The 12,255-nt window shown below is 45.4% G+C and overlaps 2 protein-coding genes across 2 annotated transcripts; one reads left to right on the top strand and one right to left on the bottom strand.

Annotated features, from left to right (window-relative positions):
• Positions 1 to 2,166: 2,166 nt before the first annotated feature.
• LOC123113070 (uncharacterized protein At2g39795, mitochondrial) lies at positions 2,167 to 5,195 on the top strand. The gene is made up of 4 exons (XM_044534194.1): positions 2,167 to 2,448; positions 2,532 to 2,887; positions 2,981 to 3,167; positions 4,916 to 5,195. Exons 1-3 carry the CDS (start codon positions 2,254 to 2,256, stop codon positions 3,138 to 3,140), a joined length of 711 nt encoding a protein of 236 aa, XP_044390129.1. The 5' UTR covers positions 2,167 to 2,253; the 3' UTR covers positions 3,141 to 3,167; positions 4,916 to 5,195.
• A 2,792-nt stretch (positions 5,196 to 7,987) lies between these two features.
• On the bottom strand, positions 7,988 to 11,391 carry LOC123113069 (uncharacterized). Its single transcript, XM_044534193.1, has 2 exons — positions 11,227 to 11,391; positions 7,988 to 10,444 (listed from the first exon to the last, which is right to left on the bottom strand). Exon 2 carries the CDS (start codon positions 10,429 to 10,431, stop codon positions 8,248 to 8,250), a length of 2,184 nt encoding a protein of 727 aa, XP_044390128.1. The 5' UTR covers positions 10,432 to 10,444; positions 11,227 to 11,391; the 3' UTR covers positions 7,988 to 8,247.
• Between the last annotated feature and the right edge of the window lie 864 nt (positions 11,392 to 12,255).

Here is a 12,255-nt window from a genome sequence, read left to right as displayed (position 1 = left end):
CAAGCTCGACGCTTCGTGTTCCCTCTTGATCTTCTCCTTTGTCTTCTTGTCACCATCGGGCTTGTTCAAGTTTCTTGGTCCATCATCATCTTCATCTAAGTAAACCTCTCTTCGGTGGGGATTCATCCAATATTATAAGGAAAATGGCATATTACATGCAGAGATTTCATCTTGGTTATGAAAATAATGACAACTGTATAGTGGCCTCTCGGAGGCTGCTGCCATTTAGGAAACCAATAACTACATCCGGTTTTTCGCAGAGACGAGTATTATCAGCGCGAGGATAGGAGGTTCATATGGCTCCATGTTTATTTCTCTATTGTGTCGACGTCTAGGCAATACAACTTTGTTTATGGCATAAAATAGTTAGAAACAACCATTGTAACTTGTTTATACTAATCTTTTTTATTTTCCAAAACTAACTCTTACGACTAAAAGTATGTGGTCTATTTTAGATTCACCATCTCAAAGTTATCTTAAATATGTGTTTTCAGATATAATTAACACAACTAATAGTATAACTATAACCACACTTATGTATGTTGAAATACATATATGTCATACAATTCTAATATTTATCGTTACAAACAAACTTCATGCAAAATACAAAAAATAGTTCTTTGCAATTATTGCATTTTAGTAGTTCGGTTTGCATTGTTTAAATTATTTTATGATGGATTTCACTGTAATTTTAAGCGGATAACAGGTTACCATATTGTTCTATAAATAGCTTAGGTATCTGAATGTATTATATGCATTTGATAAGTGTCCATGTTTGTACTAGTCTTAAAATATCTACATAACTGTAGAAGGTTATCAGTGTGCATAAATTTAACAAAAAATGATTTCGGCTGAACATTATTGTTTCGATTAAAAATATGAGAATTCCATGTGTTGCTACAGAATTGCCTGCAATTATTTCGGCTGAACATTAGTGTTTCGATTAAAAATATGAGAATTTGAAACTGCAATTTATATAATTTATTTTAGTTGCAGGATATCGCATATCTTATATATAACTAAATAGTGAACTCCACTAATCTATTTCTCTCAATATGCATGTATGCCACCCCAACATGTACACACCACCAAATCAATACAATTGGATTCATCATTGCATATATTTTCACATCATATAAATTTGAGTGAAATGCTTTATAGGTCCCTAAACTATTTAAAGGGTGTCATCTAGGTCCTCAAACTATGAAAATCATCATCCAGATCCTCGAAGTGCAGTAATTGTATTATTTAGGTCCAAAATATATCCGAGCCCACCTGACTAGTCAGCTGGCGCCATTGACCCATGACACGTCGGACATGGGCCCACAAGGTAACGGTCGATGACAAAAATATGCCAATAAATGCAAAGTCATGAACTTTTTCAGATCCACGAACTTTTTTCGAATTCATGAACTCAAAAACTCCTGTAGCCTGCTATTGTACCACTCAAGAAAAATTGGTAGCTTTTGATTATTATTTTTGTCCTCCATTTTTTCATGAACACACAATAAAAATCATGAATTTTCCATATTCGCGAACGATGCAAACATTTTTCTTAAACTCATGAACATTTTTCCATATTGACAAAAAAAATTCTAAATTCATGAAAGTATATGAATGTTCGTGAACATTTTTTCATATTTGCGAACGACGCGAACATTTTCTTAAAGTCGTGAACATTTTTTCCATATTTGCGAACATTTTTAAGTCGTGAAAGTACATGAATGTTCGCGAACATTTTCTAAAGTCGGGTACATTTATTTTCATATTTCTGTCACCGACGGTTACCTTGCAGGGCCCTGGTCCAACATGTCACAGGTCAACGGCGCCAGCTGGCCGGTCAGGCAGGGTCAGATAGATTTTGCGCCTGAATGACACACAGTGCACTTCGAAGACCTGATACCGATTTTCATAGTTTAAGGACCTACATGATACCCCTGAAATAGTTCAGGGACCAACAATGCACCATACTCTATAAATTTGTTACTATGTGTTTATATTGTTTTCTACAAACTTGGTCAAACTTTATAAAGTTTGACTTCAGTCAAAGCTAATATGTCGTTAATTTTAGTCCTCATATGATTAGAATGAATATTTTGCCTAGAGCCGTGTGCGGGTAAAACCACAGCCGGGCTGAAACAACAATTTGGGGCCTGCTGACGCGCCAAATGCGTTAGGGGCTGGCCCATTTCCTAGCGCTGATCGCTTCCATTCCCCGGTGCGCTCCTGTCGTCCAGGCATAGCGTCGAGCACATGGCGCGCGCCCTCCTCCGCCGCCGCGGCGCGCTCTCCTCTCTCCTCTCGCCGGCCGCCCCCACGGCGCCCGGTCTGCTCCCGTCATTCTCCTCCGCCGCCCTCGCGCAGCTGCGCTCCCCGCTCGACGAACGCCTGCTCCGCCTCCTGCGCTCCGAGATCTCCTACGTCGCCGACCGCCGCCCTCCCCACCAGGTACCACCCCCCTCCCCCTCACTCCTCGCCTCTTTCTACCGCACGTGATCTCCCCGTCTGATTCACCCGCCGTCCCCTCGCAGCCGCCGACGGGCTTCAAGTCCTTCGCCGTGGAGGACCGCCCGGGGGAGCAGTGGGTGCGCCTCCGCGCCGCTCGCCGCGGCGCCGGGGTCGGGGCCGAGGAGGAGGCCATCAAGATCGACGCCACCTTGTTCGACGGCGTCGCGGAGCTGCCCCCCGACGCGTCCCTTTTCAACCGGGTCGAGGCGCTCGAGCAAGGGCCGCGCCTCCACCTCAGCCTCATCGTCGAGGTCGCCCGAGCCGACCGCGTCCTGGGGTTCATCTGCTCCGCCTGGCCTGACAACCTTACCGTCCGCCACGTGCTCACCCTCAGGGGCGCCGGCGCCGCCACCGATGACCGTGGTGCCCGCGACTTCACGTACGGTCTAATTTTGTTCAGTCCAGTTTGGTTGTTTGCTCTGGTTTCTGTGCTTTCTGAATTTTGTTCGCTGTGACTGACCTCGAGGCGCAGGAAGCTGGAGCCTGCGGAGAGGGAGGCGGTGAAGAAGTTCCTGCAGGAGAGGGAGGTGGACGCCGAGCTTGCGGAGTTCTTGCACGACTACGTGGCGAACAAGGAGAAGATGGAGATGCTCCGGTGGCTGAAGACAGTCGAATCGTTTGTCGAGAAGTAAGCCATGGAGTTGCAGGCTTGTTAGCAGGTGAGTTGTTCATGCTCATACGTATGTTCAGAGTTATGCGATGAATGATGCGAGGAGACAATGTTGTGAGTTTGACAACAAACTGAGCTTAATTTAGCTGCTAATTTTCAAAGATGAGCCATAAACAATTTAGCTGACAACAAACTGAGCAGGGGAAATGAGCCATAAACATTTGACGAGGTAAAACAAAAAAGCAACAATCCATCTATTCATAGAGATCAATATGGAGATCAACAGAAATGAGCTGCTAATTTTCAAAAATGATTTAGTCTCGTGGCTGCCTGTGATAAGGTCTGCAAATCGTCTAAATATAAAGATCAATGAAGTTAATCCATGTTTGCCGGTCTGCATTTTCTAAAGTGTGGAAGGAGTCTCCTTTTCTGAGTGCAGGAGATTTATTTATCTTTGTGAAATGCTAATAGTATTGGACACGCTGAACATTTTCCCATGTTTTCCCGTTCGATGAAGAATTGTGAGAAAGCTGATATAGTTTTAGAAATACAACTACACAGTTCCAGTCAGTTCCTGACACTAAATTGGCAACGGATTTGTCTCAGCCGGCTGTGGCAGTTGCTTGGTCAACCGCATCATGCGCTCGCCACGTGTGTGGTGGGTCCCACATGTCGCCGCTCTCTCTGTGAAACAGCCATCCTTGTCTCTTCCAGATGCATGACGTTTGATGCTCAACCACGTTCCACCACGCGGCCATGGCTGCGGCAAGCATGCCGTCGCTGCCTTTTTTGCACGCCATCACTGCCGCTACAGGGGACCACCCTGGTGTTGCAACCACACGCCAGCGCCGGAGCACAGTAGGCGACTATTGCCCCGTCCTCCTCTCCCTTGCTTGCTCAGCCATCACCAACCATATCTCGCCTCCTGCGGAGCCGGCCGCCAGCAATGCTATGGGTGTTGTCGTGTGCTGCGAGTACCGACATCCAGGGATTCTGCGAGGGCCGCTTGCTTGCGGGAGCGTTGGTGCTGCGTGGTTGACTGGAGAATGCTGCGAGGACGCTCGCCGGCGGGAGCTTCGGTACTCCGGCGGGGTGCTGCGAGGCACCGGTCGGGTCTTCGCCAAGTGCTGCGAGGATGTCTGCTACGAACCTGGTAGCCTGCGTTCCCTGATGCTGCCGATGATGCAAGTGCTGCGATGGAAGCAAGAGGCGGAGATGGGGACGTTGCTTGCAAGTGATGTGATGTGGGCGAGAGCAGTGTTGCAGGGTGCGCGAAGGTGCGAAGGGGTTGATGCCTTCCCGTGGCCGCACACGCGATCAAACTGCTATGCGAGTTGAGATCGGACAGCGTGTGAGGTGGCTGAGAAGGGATCAGCGGGCTGGCACCTAGCACGGCCCCACTAAAATCAGGACTACCTTTTTTGTTTTAGCAGCACCTTAGGTGTTGGTGCAGTCATACATTCAAGTGTTATCCACTCTTTACCTATGTTTTATTGATAGGTTGAACTAAAACCACGACACATATTTTGGAACGGACTAGGTAATGTTACAGTTCAAATGTGGTCGTGGTTAATTTCCTCTAGAGGTAACAGGGCAGGTTATGTCCACATCATGCACATATTCCAGTGTTAGTACTTCTTACATTTCATCGTCGGAATGAGAAATTGGGTACACTAAGTTGCATGGTCAACTTCTTGGGTTCTTCCCATTCATAGTTAGTCATTGTGTACTAGCAGTCGTTCTTATTCGTCTCTTTATCGATGCCCTTAAGTTTATGACCTCTGTTTGCATTTCCAGGACCACCCCACCGGTATAAGCATGGTTGGTTTTAGAAGGTGTTATGCCGACAACTGAGATGGCAACGAATCGGTTCCAGCAAGCGGTGTCAAGACACGCTCTCCTGAATGCCTTGTGAACCACCGATATTCTTCTCCCCTTTACGACCGTCTCCTTGATTAGGTTGTTTCCGAAGAATCTGGGTTCAGCTGAGCTACCTATCTGAATATGGTGTAAATTCTTTGGTTGCTCCACTGAAACTACATGTATTCTCTTCTTAATAAAAAGTTGTTCGTTCTGAGTTTGTGGTACTCGATCGTTTCTGATCAGTCTGGTAGTGAGCTAGGGTAATAAAGGCGCCTGTGAAAACAGTTGTGGCAGAGCAGAACTTCGGTTTCTCTCCCATGTTTTCACCGGTTTCCATCGTCTCGCGATGTGAGATGGAGGAACCACAGAATGCTGAAGTGCAGTTTTACTTTCTACCAAGCAAGTTCTGTGTCTTTTGACAATATCTTTCGCTCAAGGCGCGTTGCATTGCATGCCAGAAAAGTTCCATATCTTCCCGTCGACATGGCTGTGTGCTCTTTCTGGTCCTACGAATCAATGGCTATCAACCGTGCAGTTGGTCTTGCGGCACTTGGGTTTGTCTTGCAGTTAACTGTGGTATGAATTGTTTTGTCATCTGCAACGATACTGGGTTATAACATTTATGGTTAGTCCAGCATGTGCACGTCTAATCTTTGATCTTTTGTAATTTATTCAATGAAACTTAAGTACAACGTCGAGATCATAAGGTGACACTCAAGACACCGACTTCGAATAATCTTGATGTAACATTGGTTTTACCAATGATCTTTGTCTTTGGTTTTATGTTATTTTGTTCTATGTGGTGTACTTTGCTTGGTTAATCCATAAAACTGCATATTTTGCTTTAAAAAACAATTGAATTTTATGTAATTTTGACATACAATTATATTAGCCTGTGAATCCAGAGATTTTATGGGTTGATTTCGGAAAGGAATGGATACACAGTTTACGTGGGAACATAGTAAAAAAAATGGGTGTGGAGACAGTCGGTTTAAAATTAAATGAACAATGTTACCATTTATGGAAGTTTGAATTATAAATATCCATGAATTGATCTAGAAATGAGCACTGCTAACAAGCCAGGGTGGAAAAGGAGATACACAGACATATTGACAAACTATTAGCAAACTATACATGCAATCTAGAATAATCAATTTGGTTACAGATAAAGTTGATGGTGGTGTATATTATAAACTTCTCCCAAGTTATTTATGAGATGCATACAATCTAAAACACTCCATAGCACTTTTTATAGATAGTTAATTAAAAAATATAACAAAAAATACATTGAAACACATTATGTGTTAGCAAACATAAGTAAGGTTTTTGAATAAATGATAATAAAAATCATAGGTTAATATTGAAATCTATTATAGCTAGAGATTAAAAAAATCCCCCAAAAAACATACCTTTAGTTTGACAATAGAAGTATATTTTTAATGATAAATATTATAGCAATATAAAAAATTATACTTAATATACTATAGCTCGTTTAAAGTTTTAATCATACTAGATATACCTAAAATAATATTAAGCATAGTATACCGAAAGATACACTATACACAACCAAACATTTGACGGCAACATAACTCACGAGGAAGTACAAAAAAATATTATAAAACTTTAGTACAAAAAATTCTATATTTATATTGTCATTAGGTTTATATGTGATTATTCGTCTATAGTTTCTTTGTGCAAGCAGATGGAGAAGGAGAAATATCATGTAATTTTTTTTATCGATAATGGTTTATTATTCAATACTCTTTCTCTGCAATGTATCAACATAATTTGTCTTGGACACGGAAAATGAAAATTCTATTAAACTTCTCGCACAACCATATCACTGGGTAACAGTTTTACAATGTTGTTGGGAGCAGTGGCCTCACGGAAGGAGTCATGAAACTAATAAGGAGGAGTGGCGAAATTAAACAAAAAGGAAAAGGAACCTCGACCGACTATGATGAGAGAAGCGAGAGAATTCGTTTTGATTGGATGCTTAGTCTTTGTTCGGTTATACCAGGGGATTGGAGGGAATTTGACTTGTATGTGATTTAATCCCTGCCAAACCCCTTCAAATCCATGCCAAAGCTAGCAAGTGTATGGAATTGGACTTTTATGACTCCCCAGTGACCATGGAAGCGTTAGCTTCACCCTTTGAACGTCTCATTTGAATGAGAATAAACGTCCAACTTGGCAAGCTCATGGGCTACAGAGTTACAAGTATGACAGTAAAACAATAAATCATATTCAAAGTTTAGAATACAAAGACTTCTAGCTTTCTTCACCAGCACACCAATAGTCGCCTTGTCATACTCATTGCTCTTCAAAGCGTGCACAAGAGTTTAGGAATCAAACTCAAAAAAGATTCGATTAGCCCCAATCCCGATAACCTCATCTATGGCAGAAAGGCGGGCCACAAATTCAAACAATAAGACACCCCTCAGGCACAGACTTGCCTGCACCCAGTGGCGGAGCTAGCGAGGGATAGCTGAGGGGGCAAGTGACGAAATATAATCTTTTGGAGGGGCCAAGAACTCTATTTCACTGATTTTGTGCCACCCAAATTAGAGTTTCTTCACAAAATAATCATGGGTTGGGGGGGCCATGGCCCCTGCAGCAATACACAAAGCTCCGCCGGTGCCTGCACCGGTAGAGAAAAATCCGCCAGCCTTATCACGGATAACATAGCCCCAATTGTACGATATGCTAGGGGCAACAACAACTTCCAACAGCTTGTTGTCAGGGAAATACTTAGACAACCGAACACTCCATTGGAAGGTGTGAATTCAAATCTCGCAAATCATCTAGGACAACACTTGCTAATGTAAGAATAATCAAAATCACCCTTCAAGTTTCTTGCAAACAAACAATCGAGCATCTCATCTTTTGAAATTTTGTTACGAAGCGCAAGGCATTTATTTTCAGAGTTTAATCCTCTCTCACATTTCAGCACAAAATATCCCATAATACTGATGCCATGACACAATTTCAGAATTTAAAAATAGATTTCTAGCACGCAGATAACACAATAATAAACTACTCCCTCTGTCTTAGGATATAAGAACGTTTTTGACACTATGCTAGTGTTAAAAATGTTCTTATGTTTATGACACTGAAGAAGACCAAAAAAAGAGAAGAAGATCTTGCGTGACAATTTACCAAGAAGCACCGTGACGTCAGAAGCTTTGGCGCCGAGAGCTCCTCAGGAGAAACTTGTAGCACTTGCATCTCTTAAAAATGTTAATAGCACAGCTCGTGTATTGGTTTTATTGGTGATGTCTTTGTGCACTTGATGTTTGGTGTGCTTCAACGTCAAAAAAGGGCGCGTACGCAGGGTGAACACCGGGTGGTACACCAGGCGGCCGGGCTCCTACGTCCGCCTCCGGCTGCTGCGTCCATCTGGCTGGGATCTTCCGCTTGCGCGGAGGGTTGCTGAGCCCTAAGCCCCCCGTCAAGCCCTCGGCAGACGGTGCGTACCTGTCGAACACCGTGGCATGCCCTATGATCAGCCAGACGGCATTCATGAACTCTGCTCCGGTGCTTAGCTTCTTTGCGTGAGACTCCTCGCCGCAGTGGTGGCTCGCGTAGCACAGCATCTCCACCCACACGCCGGCGATCACCTCCAGCATGTCAGCGGCCGACAAGTGCCACCTGTTCCCATGCAGCATCCCGGCGAGCCAGGATCCGTCGGCATAGACCGGCCTGTCGCCGACGTCGTCAGCAGCTTCCTCGCCGATGCCGTAAATGTACCCGCGCCTCGAATCAGCTGGGAGCTGCCTGTCGGCTATCTTCTTGATGATCTCCGGTCTGGACAGTTTCATGGTGCTTTCCTTGGTGGCCTTCAAATTAACCCACCACACCATATCATAGTACTTCAAGTTCTCCTTGTACCGGCCGGTGCGGACAACTCCGGGCAACAGGTAGGGATGCACCACCATGAGGAACAGCATGTGGTTGGAGAGCACCCTTATGCTGTCCCGGACCTCCTTGTCAGGGTCAGGGTCAGGGCCAGGGCACAGGGAGAGGTAGAGGTCGGTGGCGATGTGCCACACCATGATGCTACGGTCCAGCTCGGTGTCGTCGGCGATCCGCGTGAGATCCTCGTACATCTCTTTCTCCTTGAGGATCCACCTGCCCCGTGCATTCCTCAGATCATCTATTTTCCTCTTCCGGATCTCTCTCAGCACCAGAGTCTTGATGGCGTCGGAGACGGGGGCGGTGCTCGAGTAGTGCATCTTCTGCCATCGGTCCTTAAGTCCAATCATCTTGGCGATCTTGCCTCTCAGGTGGCCGTCCTTGTTGGCGTCGGTGCAGAGGTCCAGCAGGTTGTACTGCCCAAGCGAGTCCAGGGAGACACTCCTCCTTGCTCCAACCTTGAGCATCCGGCGGAGGCGCATCACCGCGCCGCAGAGCCCGTGCCATCCCCGGGCATGGTAGGACGCGCACGCCCAGGAAGAGCCCGCCGCCCTGAGAGACGACGCGAGCTCCAATGCCATGGCACCGACGAGCAGGATGTAGGTGACGGCAACGTCAGCTCTGCTGTAGGCCTCCTTGCTGCTGAGCTGAAACAGCACGAATGCGGCGACCACGGAGAGCGGCGCGACGATCCGGATGCACAAACCGTGCCAGGTGTGGAGCACCGCCGCCTTGGTGTAGAGTATGTCGTACAGGAGGGAGAGCTCCATCGCGGCCAGCTGGAACACGTAGTTGCCGCCGTTGAGCTGGATGCCTTGCCGCATGACTTCGTACTCGGATTTCTGCATCACCGGGCCATCAGCCAGGAGGCCCTTGCAGAAATTGAGCATGTGGTGTGCCCCCAACAGGACCTCCTCCGTGTCCAGCCTCTTTTCCCCCTCCCTCCCATGGTAAGGGCCACCGGTGTCCGACGACTTGCCGTCGTCATCGAGCGAGCTTTTGATGCTGTCAATGCCGCCGCGCTTGAGCGCCCATGTCCTCTCGCCATACTTGAGGCAGCCGGTGACGAACATCAACGCGGCGGCAGCAAGCAGCGTCCCGGCCGGGTTCCTGCCGGGCGCGACGAACAGGTACATGACATAGATGGCGCCGAGCACCTGCCCTGCGAGCGTGAGCAGGTGGCGCAGCCAGAGCTGGTTGTCCTGGTAGGCATAGGCGGTGATGGTGTCCGGCCCGCCGAGGTGGAGCAGCAGGAAGGGAGCCCAGAATGGCACCATCCGCATCTGGTGGTGGTCGCCTGGACGTGGAGGAGACCTGCTTCTGGTCATGGTGATGGACATGTGGCCAAGGGCGTAGATTGCGGTGTAGTCGGCCATCAGGTAGGCCAGCCAGAGGAGGATTCTCAGCACACCCGAGGCTTCGCGGCTGCGCCGGATCCCTGCACAGCAGAGGAGGATGGCTTGTAGGGCGAAGCTGAGGATCACCAGAGTCTGGATGTTCCTTTCTTCCCAAAACGATGCTAGCCCTCCACCCATTGCTCCGCTCCCACTGAAATTGTTGGACACACATGTAAATCAACTGCGAGTTAAATTGGGCACTGTTTATCTCTGATGAGATAACAAACTAATAAAATGAGTTACGTACATTGAGAATTTTTTTATTTCTTATTTTTTTACTGTGTATATATGTGTAACCTATGAATTTTCCTTTGTTACCGTACATACTGAGTGTGGACTGAACCTCCTTATATAGCTGCAACAAAATGGCTAAAGCCGCTAAACTGCTTCTTACAAACTCTCGGCCACTCGAAATGTGGTCAGCCTGTAAATAATGCAAATGCATGCCATACGGAGAAAAGAACCCCATGGTTTAGGAAGTTGCAGCAAAGGTCCAAAAACCAACATGAATGTGAAAAAATGATTTATGCTTTTGTTCAGGAAATCAAAACTTCTGTGATAATGAGGATTACTATTTGTCTTGAAGCATCGGAATATGCTGTTTTTGTTTCAAAATGTAAGAGTCAATTTTGTAAACCTACTAGAGACAGACAGGTTAACAAAAGAAGAATCACAAAACATGGGAACTCCTTAGAACTTACTCTAGAAGAAGTAGAAATTTACAGCGACAGTAAGCTAGGTACCGTACTACATTAGGAGAGAGCTTCGTAGGTAAACTCGTAGTAGTAGTAAGCTAGTAGCAGAAGATAGATCTCGGGTGGGTGGGTGTGGGTCATTGGGCCACAGCCACAATGGAAGAGAGCTAGTAGTAGCGTAGGAAGGGAAGAATGGAGGGGCGCTGATACGTTAAGGAGACGCTGGTTGGGACCTCACCTCGAGGTCGGGGCAGCGGCCGCCGGCGGCTGGATTGGCGGCGGCGAGGTGCGGATCCGGCAGGTCCTTCCTCAAGGCAGCGAGCAGTGGTGGGCAGCCGGGGTGGGTGGGGAGGAAGACGAAGACTTGGTTTTTCTTGAAAGAAAGACCAAGACTTGTTGCTAGTCATGGCAGCAGCAGACAGTGTGTCGGAACGAGCAGGTATACAGTTTTTTTTTTCTTTTTTTATTGAGGCAAGAGCAGGGATACAGCTGGCTTCTCCTATTTGGCGCGCGCTAGCGACCTTTTTTTTTTTTGAGATAACGCGTTAGCCACCTAGCCCGTACCCACTCGAGCGCCCGATCCTCTGTTTGGCCGGCCCATTTTGGGTTTCTTCCCCACTCGACGTGTGCTCGAACCGTTTTTATTGTTTTTTCTTATGAATTTTCTTTTTAAATTTTATTACTTTATCGTTTTCCTCATTTTTTAGTTATTTATCTTTTTTATTTTTCCTTACAATTTTTGCGAACATCTATCAAATTTTTTAACATTTCCCAAAATTATAAAAATTCAAAAACATTTTTTGAAAATTGTGAACATTCTTAAATTATAAAAATTGTGAACTTGTTTTTGAAACTCGTGAACATTTTTAAAATCTTCGAATAATTATTTACAATTCACAAACATTTTTATGAAATGCATGATCATTTTTTCAATCTGCTGACATTTTTTGAACTGATGGAGTTTTTTGAATTTGGTTACAGTCTTTTGAAATTCGGGATTTTTTTTTATTTTCTGTGAACATTTTCCAAATTCACGAAATTTTGTTCAAATTCATGAACATTTTTTGATACGCACTTTTTTTCAAAATCATGAACATTTTTTGATTTTCCGTGAACATTTTTCTAATTTGCAAAAAAAAAATCTAATTTATGAACATTTTTAATACACATTTTTTTCAAAATCATGGACATTTTTTAATTTTCCGTGAACATTTTTCTAATTTGCAAAAAAAATCAAATTCATGAACATTCTTTAAGACGCAATTTT

The sequence above is a fragment of the Triticum aestivum genome, chromosome 5B (genome assembly GCF_018294505.1).
Source record: "Triticum aestivum cultivar Chinese Spring chromosome 5B, IWGSC CS RefSeq v2.1, whole genome shotgun sequence".
NCBI classification, from domain to species: domain Eukaryota; kingdom Viridiplantae; phylum Streptophyta; class Magnoliopsida; order Poales; family Poaceae; genus Triticum; species Triticum aestivum.
This window is presented reverse-complemented; position numbering and strand designations above follow the sequence as displayed.